At 33.6% G+C, this 12934-nt stretch overlaps 1 protein-coding gene across 2 annotated transcripts; it reads right to left on the reverse strand.

Moving 5' to 3' along the window:
- Positions 1 to 6920: 6920 nt before the first annotated feature.
- On the reverse strand, positions 6921 to 9136 carry LOC143351462 (protein farnesyltransferase/geranylgeranyltransferase type-1 subunit alpha-like). 2 transcript variants are annotated; one of them, XM_076782970.1, is made up of 5 exons: positions 8841 to 9136; positions 7830 to 8184; positions 7520 to 7720; positions 7253 to 7436; positions 6921 to 7181 (listed from the first exon to the last, which is right to left on the reverse strand). In XM_076782970.1, exons 1-5 carry the CDS (start codon positions 8983 to 8985, stop codon positions 7083 to 7085), a joined length of 984 nt encoding a protein of 327 aa, XP_076639085.1. In that variant the 5' UTR covers positions 8986 to 9136; the 3' UTR covers positions 6921 to 7082. The 2 variants fall into 2 exon arrangements, with proteins under 2 accessions (XP_076639085.1, XP_076639086.1); XM_076782971.1 differs by having other exon boundaries at positions 7830 to 8180; positions 8841 to 8969.
- Between the last annotated feature and the right edge of the window lie 3798 nt (positions 9137 to 12934).

Consider the following 12934-nt stretch of genomic DNA (forward strand, 5'->3'; position numbering starts at 1 on the left):
CGAAAAGTTGGTCCTTAACCCCGCAAAATGAGAAAAACCCCATAAAAATGGTCCAATTTTCAAACAGCCATAACTCCTATAATAGTGAATATATTTCAATGAAACTTTTTTCTGAAGTAGAGCTCATGGGTACCTACAAAAAAGTATTAGACAACTTTCCTGTAGGACGTCAGACAAAATTATTGAAAATGAAAAACGAATTTTTAAGAAAAATCGACAGGGGGTAGCTGCTGAAATTTTTCGGCGAAAAAAAATTTTTTCAAATCGTTCTAAAAAAATTATTTTCAGTTGCGGGGGTCAATTGCAAACATTTTTGGTCAATACACACACCCCCGAATTCCTACCCAGTTTCAAGAAAAAAATTCAGTACGGGCGGAACTTTAAACGTTAATAATTTTTTAACGAAGCCTCCATCGACAAATCGATATTTTTGATTTTCGTCTTATTCTGGTCTCCGAAAGCTTCCATTAAAATTTTTTCTAGCAGTGGTCGAACACCCTGTATATATATACATAAACGTACGTATAACCAAAACGCCGGAACTCAACGGAACGAGGAACGAAACGGGGTATAGGCAGCGTAAATATACCGAAATAGATATTTGTCCGTTTTTTAGCAGCGCCTACACTTGGAACATAAAAAATTACGTATAGAATGAGGCGAACGTCGAAAGTTGCCTCGTATCAACTCGATCACTACCGCATGTCTTTGAAGTTACTGAAGTAAGTATAGAAAAAAAGACAAAGGAAAGAGGTAAATTATGTTGTCTAGTAATTTTCAACCTCAACCAAATAGATTTAGATGTCAGAGAGAAAAAAAAAATGTACGGTATTTCTTGTTCACGCCGTCAATCGAGAATACGATGAGTCTAATGTGTCGATACTTCCTTTTTGCATTACGAAAAGTGTCGAAGCAACTTTATTATTTTTTTAAAAGAGATTAGACTAATCGTACGGTAAAGCCCCTTCGGGCTGCACGTAACAAGAAATTACGTAAATACTAATAGACGAGAATAATAGCGCGATATTAGAAAGTCTGTCGCTTCGAGGACGCGATTCCATCGCGGGTGTCGTGGGAGCGGATTCGAAACCAGAAGCTCGAAAAAGAATTCTGGAAATATCACTTTTCATTTGGAATAAAGTATCGTAATTTTTTCGAAATTACATATAAGAGTTAAAATAACGTTAAAATTAATCAAAATGATAAAAATGTTAATTATCGATGTAACAAGCTATTCGTTGTTAGTTAAACTAAAAAGTAGAATAATGAAAATATATTAAAATCGTAAGATGAAATTTCTTTTACGGTGTTTGTTGGAACAGTTCACAACAGTTCCTTTCAAAGTAAGTAAACACAGTAAGTAAAAACGTAAAAAAGACATTCGTGTAAATTGTTTTCGTTGCCTTTGAATTTCGAATCTGTCCCCGCAACATTTCTCGCGTATTAAGACACATTCTGTGTATTAGTTTATCCTACACTTATTCGACACACACAAAGACACGTACGTACACGAATGACACGAACACAGTCACGTTACAATAACGAATTGTCTTACCTTACTTATAGTGTGTCTAGAGCCTTGTGTCTGTTAAGCTCTTGTATGTATGATTAGAAAACATTGCCGGTCGACGATCGTTCCATTTATCGTCGATCGTTAGCAGAAACTATAATATACATATTTGACGTGTGTCTTTTAGAGCGCTCCGACGTAAAAGCAACAGATAAAGGAAAGAATCAGAAAGTATTTAAAAAAAAAAAGAAAAACACAGAAAGAGCACAATGATTGAAAATTAAATTGGCGATCTCGCGCATCAGAGGCATCGAGGTGTAATTTAAGATTTACATCGTACAAATTCGATACCATATATCGTGAACGACTTATCAAATTATAGAAACTTTACTTTCTCATGCAATTTAGCGAACAAAGTATTTTTCTGGTATTTTTCCTAAGGACCAGAATTCGTATCTTCTAAGGCGCAATCAAGGGAAAATATCGAAAGCGTTTCTTTTAAGTTTATCGATGTAGACAATAAGAACAAATTCAAGATAATATTTGTATTTTATCGAACGCGTATGAATCGTTATACACGTATCGCTCGTGCATTACGATTGCCACTTTGTAAAGGTTCGAGAAAGCGATCGATTATCGAGAACACATTCCACGCGAACATTTGAAAATAGTTACCGAATGTTTCACAAGGTGTCTGTTCAATAGTCTCGAAGATTTCTTCGCCCGTTGCTCAATATAAATACGAGCAGATATTTTAGAACGTTTGCTAACTATTTCAAAATCACGATGCTTGCGCGACGAGCAAAAGGCATTCCTCGAATTCGAAACGAGTGCTTGAAAATCACAAATGTGCTTCTTATCGTTTACAAACATTTGTAATAACGTTTCAGGCATTGGAATCAAATATTAAAAACAAAGAGAACTCGATTCTTCGCTTTAGTTTAAGTAGAATAACGCACGATCGCGCGTTTTATTGCTTCGTCGTATTTAAAAGAAAAAAAAAACATGGACTCGCCTTCTTTCAAGATTTTCTATAAAAAGAGTCTCGCGAATTGAAGCGATTTAATTCCAACGTTAGCTTATCAGTCAAGCGTTATCAGACGTTTCATTGCGGCGAGTAGCCAAGCATACGGTAACACTTTAATTCTTTGGGGCAGAGTATCGAAGGATAGAAACACCATTCGAAATGTAGAATCTCTAAATAAAGAAGAAATTGAAATGGATCAATTTACATAAACTTTAAAAATTACAGGCCTGTGTTTGTATAAAAAATTAGCACACGGCAGTGTTTATGTATATTTCTGAAAGCATTTTTAGAGTTTAAATATTGCAAATATGTTCTATCTATTATTTGTATTTGAAAAATCAACGTTTCATACAAAAAGAAATTCTCTATCCCCGCGCGTTAAAAACACCACGAAAACTGATACACTATCGAAACAAATCTGAATATTTTACATTGCACAAAGACAGTTATCATGAAATTGAAAAAAATTCTCAAATGCTAAAACGGAAATGTAAAGCTTCCATATTGGTTTAATTTTCGTAAATAGGAAGAGTTTGAAAGAGCACGTAGAAATAAAGTCCATAAAAATCAATCGAGACAATTCCGCCATTTTGCAGACGCTCTTCCTTCGTTTCGAATGGTGTATTAAGATGTGTTGTCAGTTGGTTCTTGATGCATAATGCCCTAAAGATTTAACGAACAGATTGTAGAGAATATGTCTCGAATGGCCCCGGAACAAATGACAAAACAGATTCACGAGGGGTACAAAATGCATGTAATATCTTGTCTATTTTAACGTAGACAACACTGTATGTGAATAGAATTCAACGATCTATCTTCTCTATACGAAATCTATCTCCTTCTTAATAGCTACTCGCATATTTAACGAAGATATTTACGGTGGTGTCTACTAGGCATAGTGTAACTGCTGGATAGAGAGATCAAAAGGGAATTGATCCGCGCGAAGGGCTCGATGTCCCAGAAAAAGAGGCTAACTAGGGCGATGAAAAATGCTGAAAAGGTCATTGAGCCATTCACGGTCAGCATCGATGATTAAAAAAAAAAAAAAAAATTATTAAATAGAAATATGGAAGATTATGGTCAGACTATGCTTGCGCTGGCTGACAGATGGTCCAATCATATAGATTACGTATTCATAAGAACATTGCGGATATTAAAATATAGTCTAACTATGTTACACAGCGCACGGTAAATCATAAAGAAAAGAAACTGCTAGAAAAAATTTTCCTTATGAAAGATTACAGGTTTCGTACGATGCACAAGTCGAAAGTCACGCGGGATTCCTTGTTACTATGAAATGAAAATTTTAAATGGTTTTTAAATGTACAAATTTAAATATATACATAATCAATCTTCTATTATCAAAATTACGAACGTTATAACAAAGAAAAATTACTATGCCTCGACTTCGACATAAATTGCATGGAAACCAAAATTTTGCGTTTGAGCCAAGACTATCTTATCGATGTTACTAAAAATAATTTTCACTTAACGAAATAATTTCTTTTTCTAAATGCAAAATGAAATTCATGCGAATTGTGCTTAATCGAGGCTGGAAAAAGAATAGAGCCCACACATTGGTAACACAAGTGATCTTAAATACTACGTACAATCGAAAATTAACTTTTATTTAACGTCCATTAATGCTATCTCTCATTTTAGATTGTATACAGTTAACATAAACTGAAGAAATAGATCTAATCAATCGATTGGCAAACTTTTATATATCGATAATATAAATCGCGAAGTTATAAATAATATGTATAACATGTCCGTGTCATAAATTCCTTATTTCATATATTTTTGTGAAACAGGAAATCACACTTTGAGCGTACCAAGAAATTTAACGGCTTTCACTGTTTACCTATGTTGATATCAGTCGTTATTCCTGAAATAATATCACGCGTATTAATTGTTTCACAGTCCCGTGAACGTTCATCGTACGTGACACGAAATCTTGGGCACCGTGCGCCGATCACAACTAGTTGAGAGAAAGAGTATTTGCTATACGACATGTTAAATATGATGGAATTTAAACAAAGAAAAAAAAAAAATAATACGAAGTGGTAAAAATATTCATATGACGTTATATTTTCGGTGTAAATCAAGTGTATATGTATATATCCGTGGTAAAACTACGTATATCTCGTACCTTTAATGTACCGCCGGAAGCAATCCTCTTTGAAAGCAATTTTGCAATTCAAAATCGAACAGAGCGAACGTCATAAATCCATGGAAAACCGTGTACACGCGAATTCGTATTCTTTTTCTACTTTTTTTTTTTGTCAACGACAGAGGACTTGTTTTCCATCGGTACGAGCATCTAACCGGACTAATCGTTTGAATGTTGATTGTTAAATGTTAGGATAGAGAAACTTAAGGACATGCTCTCGCAGCAAATATCTTACATCGGAGACATACGTTTCGTTGCGTACATGATTTTTGTTAGATTAGCGAGATTCGTTCATCGAAATGAAACATCGATCGTTACTTATTTACACATTAGACACATGTTCCCGAACATTACTTAAACGACACGATATGTACAATTAACCTTTTTCGCGCGTTACGTATCTTATAATATATATTGATTAACTAAAGAAATAACGCCACTCCGTTGTTTACACATGTAGTTAAAAGATTTGTGTCATGTGTAATACCGATTATTCTATTAAAATCTTACAATATTACACGAAGCGTCTAGAATCAATAACTACCACATCCAGTTGTCGCAAACATACGAAAAATAATTGTTTCCGATATTCATATTAATTAATATGTAAATTTAAACTTGGCCAAATTTGATTTTAAAGGTTTTATATAAATGTTTCTGTTTATCGACAAGTGTTTGAAAGTATTCATGTCTAATGTATCGGTTATAAATAAACGAATAATTTGGTTCCGTTATAACTTACACTAACATTTTTTGCAACGTATACACATATTTTCGATTTACTATAATCAATTTGGCATGCGTATAATTTAATAAAAAAAATCTATGACTTCTGTGAATTTAAATAATCTGTTCGCAATGAAATTTACTTTTCGCTTCAGATATTTTAACACACTGAAGATGGGAGACGCGAATCGACGTGTTTCGTTTTCAAAGCGTTGATAACGCGAGATGATAATATTGATAACATTAAGCGTTATCGTTTAGGGGAAAAACATTATGATTGAATAAACAAATTATATAATCGTTGCAAATTGTAAACTAAATGTAACGAATGCTTTTTCAAATTAAGTACTTGATTAATAATTATCCCGTTTATCTGATGTTTTAATGCATATTTAAAGTCAATTCAAATTAATTAAATATGATTGTATACTTTTTCAAGCCACATTGAACGTTTCAATTTTATAAAATACACTTTCAAAATCGATATTTTGTTTCCATAGGCATTATAAGCGCGTGTAAACAATCCTACATTTTTAATACGAATTTATTGAATACGCATTAAAGAATCGAATAACTGCTCTATATAATTATTTTATTTTGTACAAAATAATATAAAAATATTGTTTCCAGACATTTTACTGAACGATAGACGAGACAAAATCTTTCTTCTTTTTTTCTTTTGCGAAATGAAATTGAAAATATTATATCCATTTATTAAATAGTTTACGAAAACTTGTATAAATTAAGATTATATATGTACATAATACATATGTGAGAGATACCGTCTTCAATGTGTTAACACTGTCTTGTAGAAGTAGTCATAAATTCAAAATCTTGTATCGATAATTGTTACTTTCGATTTAAATCGAGTTTAATCGATATTAAGTCAAGTATATTAACCCCTTAACGTTCATGCCCGAGTCCGACTGCTTTGAAAAACGATATTTGTTTAATCTAATGGTATAAGAGATGATAATAGTTGTTTTCTTTCAAATTATACGTTGGATACAACATTGTAAGTAACAAAAACCACATTTTTAGAAACAAATCCAATAAAGAAAACTGATCACTCTTGGTTAACCCGAAAAATATGAGCGTTAAGGGGTTAAAGTTTTAAAGACGTACGAAAATACTTTTAGTTCGAAATCATCGTTTGAAACGCAGCGTTCGCGGCTACTTTAGTTACGCAAATGTCTAACCATTTATATAATTATTCTCATAATTACTTATTATATTATACTTGAAAGTATGTAACTATTTTATAAATAAATAGATACTCAATGTTCAATGCTTCGTACTATATAACCAACAACAAAAGTTACTACTTATATTATAGTAAGGGAAAAAAGTAGACAGTGTAAAAGTTATTTTCATTTTATTGTTCCAATACATATATGTACAATTTATTCTATTATTTATAGTACATAAAAATAACAAGAATATTTTTAACCATTTTTGTCTTTACTGTTTTAAGTTAAAACACATTATCAAATTTTATAAACAATTTATTTTATTTTGATACACTCACTGTTATTTCAACATAGAAACTTATAATACAGGTCTTTTCAAGTAAAACGATTACAATATACTAATAGCAAAGAGTGTGGCTTTATAAAAATGTAATCTACATACTTGTAAAGAAATTGTTAAGACTCCTGCTGCAATTTTACCTGTAATTGATCACTGATAAAATCCCAGTATCTCTTTCTTATTACGTCGTGTTTTTCAGATAAATCTTTACACAGCTAAAATTAAACATATTCATATATAACAGTAATAGTAAATAAATGTATGACAAGTTCAAAAGTCAAAATACCTTAAGAGCATTATTAATATGGAATATTGAATCATGTAATTCATCCGATATAGGTCTTTCTTGACAAATGTCTATAATACAGGCTAATAAATGATTAACACGACACCCATCAGAATATAATTCCTCGCAAAACTTTCTTACTTTTTCATTGTAAGCCAAACCACTGCTATCTTGCATCAAAATTCTGAAAACATAACATATAATTAATACATCTAAATTAAATAATTCCCTACTGCTAATAAAAGTAAAAAATAAATTGGACGATACCCTCGTAAGTAATTCCATGCACTTTCATTTCTCTTCACTAGCATTATCTTATCCAAGGTAAAATCAATTTCTCTGTCTATTACACTTTGTTCAAATTTTGTTGTGTTACTTATTACAAAATATCGTTGATTCCAGGCAGAATTATTGCGAACATCCATTTCCAGCAAGTGTTCCACATAGTCTAGTTCTTTACTATATAGACTAGATATTATACAAGTAAAATATGCATTATATTAAACTAATTATTCTTCCAATATTTTAAAAAATCTCAATTTCACAAATAAAAGAAAGATGTATAAAATGTACTAACTTAAATGTTTTTATACACCACTGACGATATTGCCAAGCATGATAATTCTTGGCATCACTTTTTAAACAATTACTTATACATTTTAATTCGTCACCAGCATCTTGGAGCCTCTCAACCATAACTTTTCTATGGTGCCAGATTTGAAAAGTTTTAGGAAATTTTTTTATCATTCTATTAAGATACTTCAACTCTTCTCGTGGATCTTTCCCAAGAGCTTTAAGTATCTCTCTTCTATATTGCCATACTGCATAATTTGCTGGATTATTCAAGGTACAAGTTGCTGTTAAAGCTAATGCACGCTCTGACTTTTCACCAGACTTTAAAATTGCTCGGAAATAATCATAGCAGTCCCTGACTTAAAATAATAATAAACATAAATAGAAATATTCTACAAATATGCAAGTCATAATTATTCAGGTGTTTTATAAAAGCAATGAATTTTAATCAACTAATAATTTATATCTAATTCATAACAACGCAAACAATATAGGTGACAAAAACACGATTTATCTTTTAAATATAAATAAGAGAATCACTTGAATTTAACTATAACAATGATTAATGGAACACATTACAAACATGGTTAAAACGATAAAAGGATTGTTATTGTGAACGATTATTAGTACAGCAATATTATAAGTCTTTCATATGAAATTATATGCTTTATATTTACCACATTAATACACTGTTCACTTTATCACTTTACATTTATTTTTGGCATACAATTATTTATAATATAGATAGAACCATAATATGAACTTACTTTAAAACATGTTTTAACTGTACAATTCATTAAACAATAATATAATTAATAAGCAATACGGTATTCCATAGTATATATTAGTGATTTAATGCCTACAGGACATTTGTCCAATAGCTTATAGTAAATAAAAAGTCGATGTGAGGTTATGAATTAACATTATTAAGATAAAAAATCTTGAATAGTACGAAACTAATAAGTCCAGTGCTACTAATAGAAGATAAAATTCATACGGTAACTAAAATACTCACATCTGTCGGAATAATCAATTGCAACAATAGGATTTGGGCCATCATCCTGTGGCACGGGAGTCACGTCACTCCATTCTTCGCGATTCTTGTATAACAGCCCATTAGTTTCTTCGGAATTCGATTCCTCATCAGAACTACTCGACATTCTTTCTTTTATACAGTATCGTATAACGATAGATACAAAAATACACTTTTTCAATTCGGCTCTTACTTTGCCTCTATCTTCTTAAACCTGTTAAACGGGTTAAACCTTCCATCCGATTCGCCTCAGGCACTCCGAAACTATTCGTCATGTGGCGCTACCTACGATCCATAGAAAAAATTTTGCATATCACGTATTTTTTCCTGTTTCTTATAGAGCAATTACGTGTTAATAAAACACAAATTGTCCTTCGATTTACATCACGGTGTCACTAATACATAGTACTGTTAATTCAAACTAGTGAATGACTAAGGATCTTCAATAATTTTTCAATACTAGAGCTTTATTTAGTATAGCATTGCTATATAAAATTCTAAGTTATTTTTATATCTTCCGATAAAATCTAAAATCTAAACATTTCATTTAGTGATCATATATCTATACTAAAGATTCTCCAACTTTAACTATTTTTTAAAGGTTCAGGTTTCCTGTTTTCTTTCAAGCGTTTCCTGTTAATAGAATTTATTAAAACTTTTGTCTGTACTAAATTTGTTCGCGTAGTATTCACAAAATTTAATGCCTTATCTAAATCTTCGAAAATAACAAGCAATGGTAATAAATAGTTTTGACACGTGTTATTTAATCAACGTTGTTTGTAAATCGTATGATCACCAGATACGTATATATAGAATTTGGCAAATTTTGTGTTTGAATAACGAATTGAAATATTAGATCGATTCGTAAATTAGTTTAAATCATAAATTGCAAACTAAAATTTCTATTTGTTATTAGAAAATAAATTTATTCAATTTTGCTTGTAGAGTTTCGGAAAGTTGACAAAGGCAAACTGACATATGCTATCTTACTCGATTCTCCGAGGATACCCGAAATAATTTCAAGTTTGCCGTGGAATAGTTCCTTATTTTTAACGATAGACGGCGCTCATTTTTCAATCTCAAACCCTCTGGTGCTAAAACGCCCAAGTTTGTCGTGGAATAGTTCGCTATTTTCAACGATAGACGGCGCTTATTTTTCGACCTCAAACCCTCTGGTGCTAAAACGTCCAAGTTTGTCGTGGAATAGTTTGTCTTGTTCACACTAGATGGATTTCTCGACAAACTTGGGCGTTTTAGCACCAGAGGGTTTGAGGTCGGTAAATAAGCGCCATCTAGCGTTGAAGGTAACGAACTATTCCACGACAAACTTGGACGTTTTAGCACCAGAGGGTTTGAGGTCCAAAAAGAAGCGCCATCTATCGTCGAAAATAACGAACTATTCCACAACAAACTTGCACGTTTTGCCGTAAATGGCTGTGCAAATTATGTATCATCGATGGGTCATACTTTCTTTAACTTATAGACAGGGAGTATCACGGATAAACTAAACGGACATTTAAGAAGAATGCAGTCACTTATGTAGACACTACTGCAGTTATTAGAATAGTAAGAATCTTTAGACACTGTTTATTAATTAGATTGACGTACATATAGTCTCAAGTTAATGTGTATTATGCTTGACGCGATGTGAAACCATGTACTTGTTGAAAGAAACGTGCAAACTATAAATATGTCTTTCTTTGTAAGCCTAAGATCTCTATTCGTTTAATAAATACAATGCAACATATTGCCTCGATATCTAATTATTTGAATCAACAAAACAGCATCAAAATATTATAATCTAGCTGAGTCCACTGACCATTGTTAAAATCATATGGGATTCCTCATGCAACGTGTAGAAGTCCTGTTCAATTCTCATAATCCCAAAAGGATTAGCTAACGTATGATTGTCTCGTAGTTACTTTGTATTCTAAGGGATTTAATGACTCTTTCTGGCAACAAGTTATTAAAATAGGGATAACAAACATTCTGTGTATATAAATTCCAAGCACATAAATTTATTTTAGTTCTGGGGATAACGCGCGCGCGTGTTGTGTGTGTGTATGCATATATGTATATATATATATGTGCATTACTTTGTTATTATAATAATAAGCTTCAGAGAAATTGAAAAAGAAGGCGAGTGTCAACCCAGTCAACCTTTCCTTTTTGTTCTTACAACAGAGATGCCAGAAAGGCACCGAAGGTGCTCTCTCACACTATGTCAGATTACGCGTACGAGAGCTCGTGGAGTTTCGGAAACACGACAAAGGCAAAATGACGCATGCCATCTTTCTCGATTCTTCGAAGTTGCCCAAAGTAAGTTCAGACCGTCTCGTGGGAGTCGAGAGAGAAAGGCTCACACTTCCCTTCTCGCTCTTGAACAACTAATATCCAACCGCCCGTCAACAGGTCTCCACTGGCCTCTGCTGACCGCTGCTGACCACTCCTGGAATTTCTGACAACGTATAACGATTACTGCTGACGTCTGCCAGCCTCCGCTGGCCTCTGCTGACCGCTGCCGACCACTCCTGTTACTACTGACAACGTATAACGATTACGACTGGCTACTGTTAGCCTCTCCCAGCCTCTGCTGACCACCGCTTATATTTCTGACAACGTATAACGATTACTACTGACTTCTGCCTACCTCCGCTGGACTCTGCTGACCGTTACTGACCACTCCTGTTACTTCTGACAACGTATAACGATTATGACTGGCTACTGTTAGCCCCTCCCAGCCTCTGCTGGCCACTGCTGACCACCGCTTATATTTCTGACAACGTATAACGATTACAACTTGCTACTGCCTGCTCCTGCTGGACTCTGCTAACCGCTACTGACCACTCCTGATACTTCTGACAACGTATAACGATTACAACTTGCTACTGCCTGCCCCTGCTGGACTCTGCGTGCCACTGCTTGCCACTGCTAGCCTCTGCTGACCACAGCTGACCACCCCTGATGCTTCCGACAACGTGTAACGATTACTACTTGTTACTGCTTGCCCCTGCTGGACTCTACTTGCCTCTGCATGCCTCTGCTGGCCTCCGTTGGCCTCTGCTGACCGCTGCTGACCACTGCTGACCACCGCTTATATTACTGGCAACGTACAACGATTACTACTGGCTACTGCCTCTACTGACCTCTTCCAGCATCTCCCGACCTAAGCTGGCCTCTGCCAACATCTCCCGACGTCAGCTGACCATCGCTGACCACTGCTGACCGTTGCTGACAACTTGTGACATGATGTAATATAATATAATATGTTTATATGTATTAAAGTTTTGTATAATGTAAATTTATGACAATAAATGATATAATTTCAAAGAATTCTATGTATTCTCATCATTTTTTACCCCTCTTTCCCTCTCCAAATTTCCCGCCGCCAGGAATTTCTGCGAATTCCTGGAAATGACGTCATTTCTAAGAATTTCTGAAAATTCTCGGCTCCCTGAAACTTACCGGCGTTCCTGAAACTTCTCGGAATCCCTGAAATTTCCAAGAAGTTTCAGACAGCGGCTAAAATTCCGGCCTGAATTTTTCGGCAAAAATTACGTAATATTACGTAACATTATGTAATATTACGTAATATTACGTAATAGCTCTTTAAAATATCTCCGGCCGAAATTTTTCGACAAAAATTATGTAATGTTACGTAACATTATATAATATTACGTAATATTACGTAATAGCTCTTTAAAATTTCTCCGGCTGAAATTTTTCGGCAAAAATTATGTAATGTTACGTAATATTACGTAATATTACGTAATAACGTCATTTCCAGGAATTCGCAAAAATTCCTGGCGGCGGAAAATTTGAAATCTTTCCGGGGAACTTAGAAAATTTTAAAAGATTCGGAGTGTCTTATAACTAGGGGAATGATTTCGATCGGAAAAGAAGGGTAAAAATGATGAGAACACATAGAATTCTTTGAAATTATATCATTTATTGCCATAGATTTACATTATACAACACTTTAAGACATATAAAGATATTATATTATATTACATCGTGTCACAATTTGTCAGCAACGGTCAGCAGTGGTCAGCGATGGTCAGTGATGGTCAGCTGAC

The sequence above is a fragment of the Colletes latitarsis genome, chromosome 2, assembly GCF_051014445.1.
Source record: "Colletes latitarsis isolate SP2378_abdomen chromosome 2, iyColLati1, whole genome shotgun sequence".
NCBI classification, from domain to species: Eukaryota; Metazoa; Arthropoda; class Insecta; order Hymenoptera; family Colletidae; genus Colletes; species Colletes latitarsis.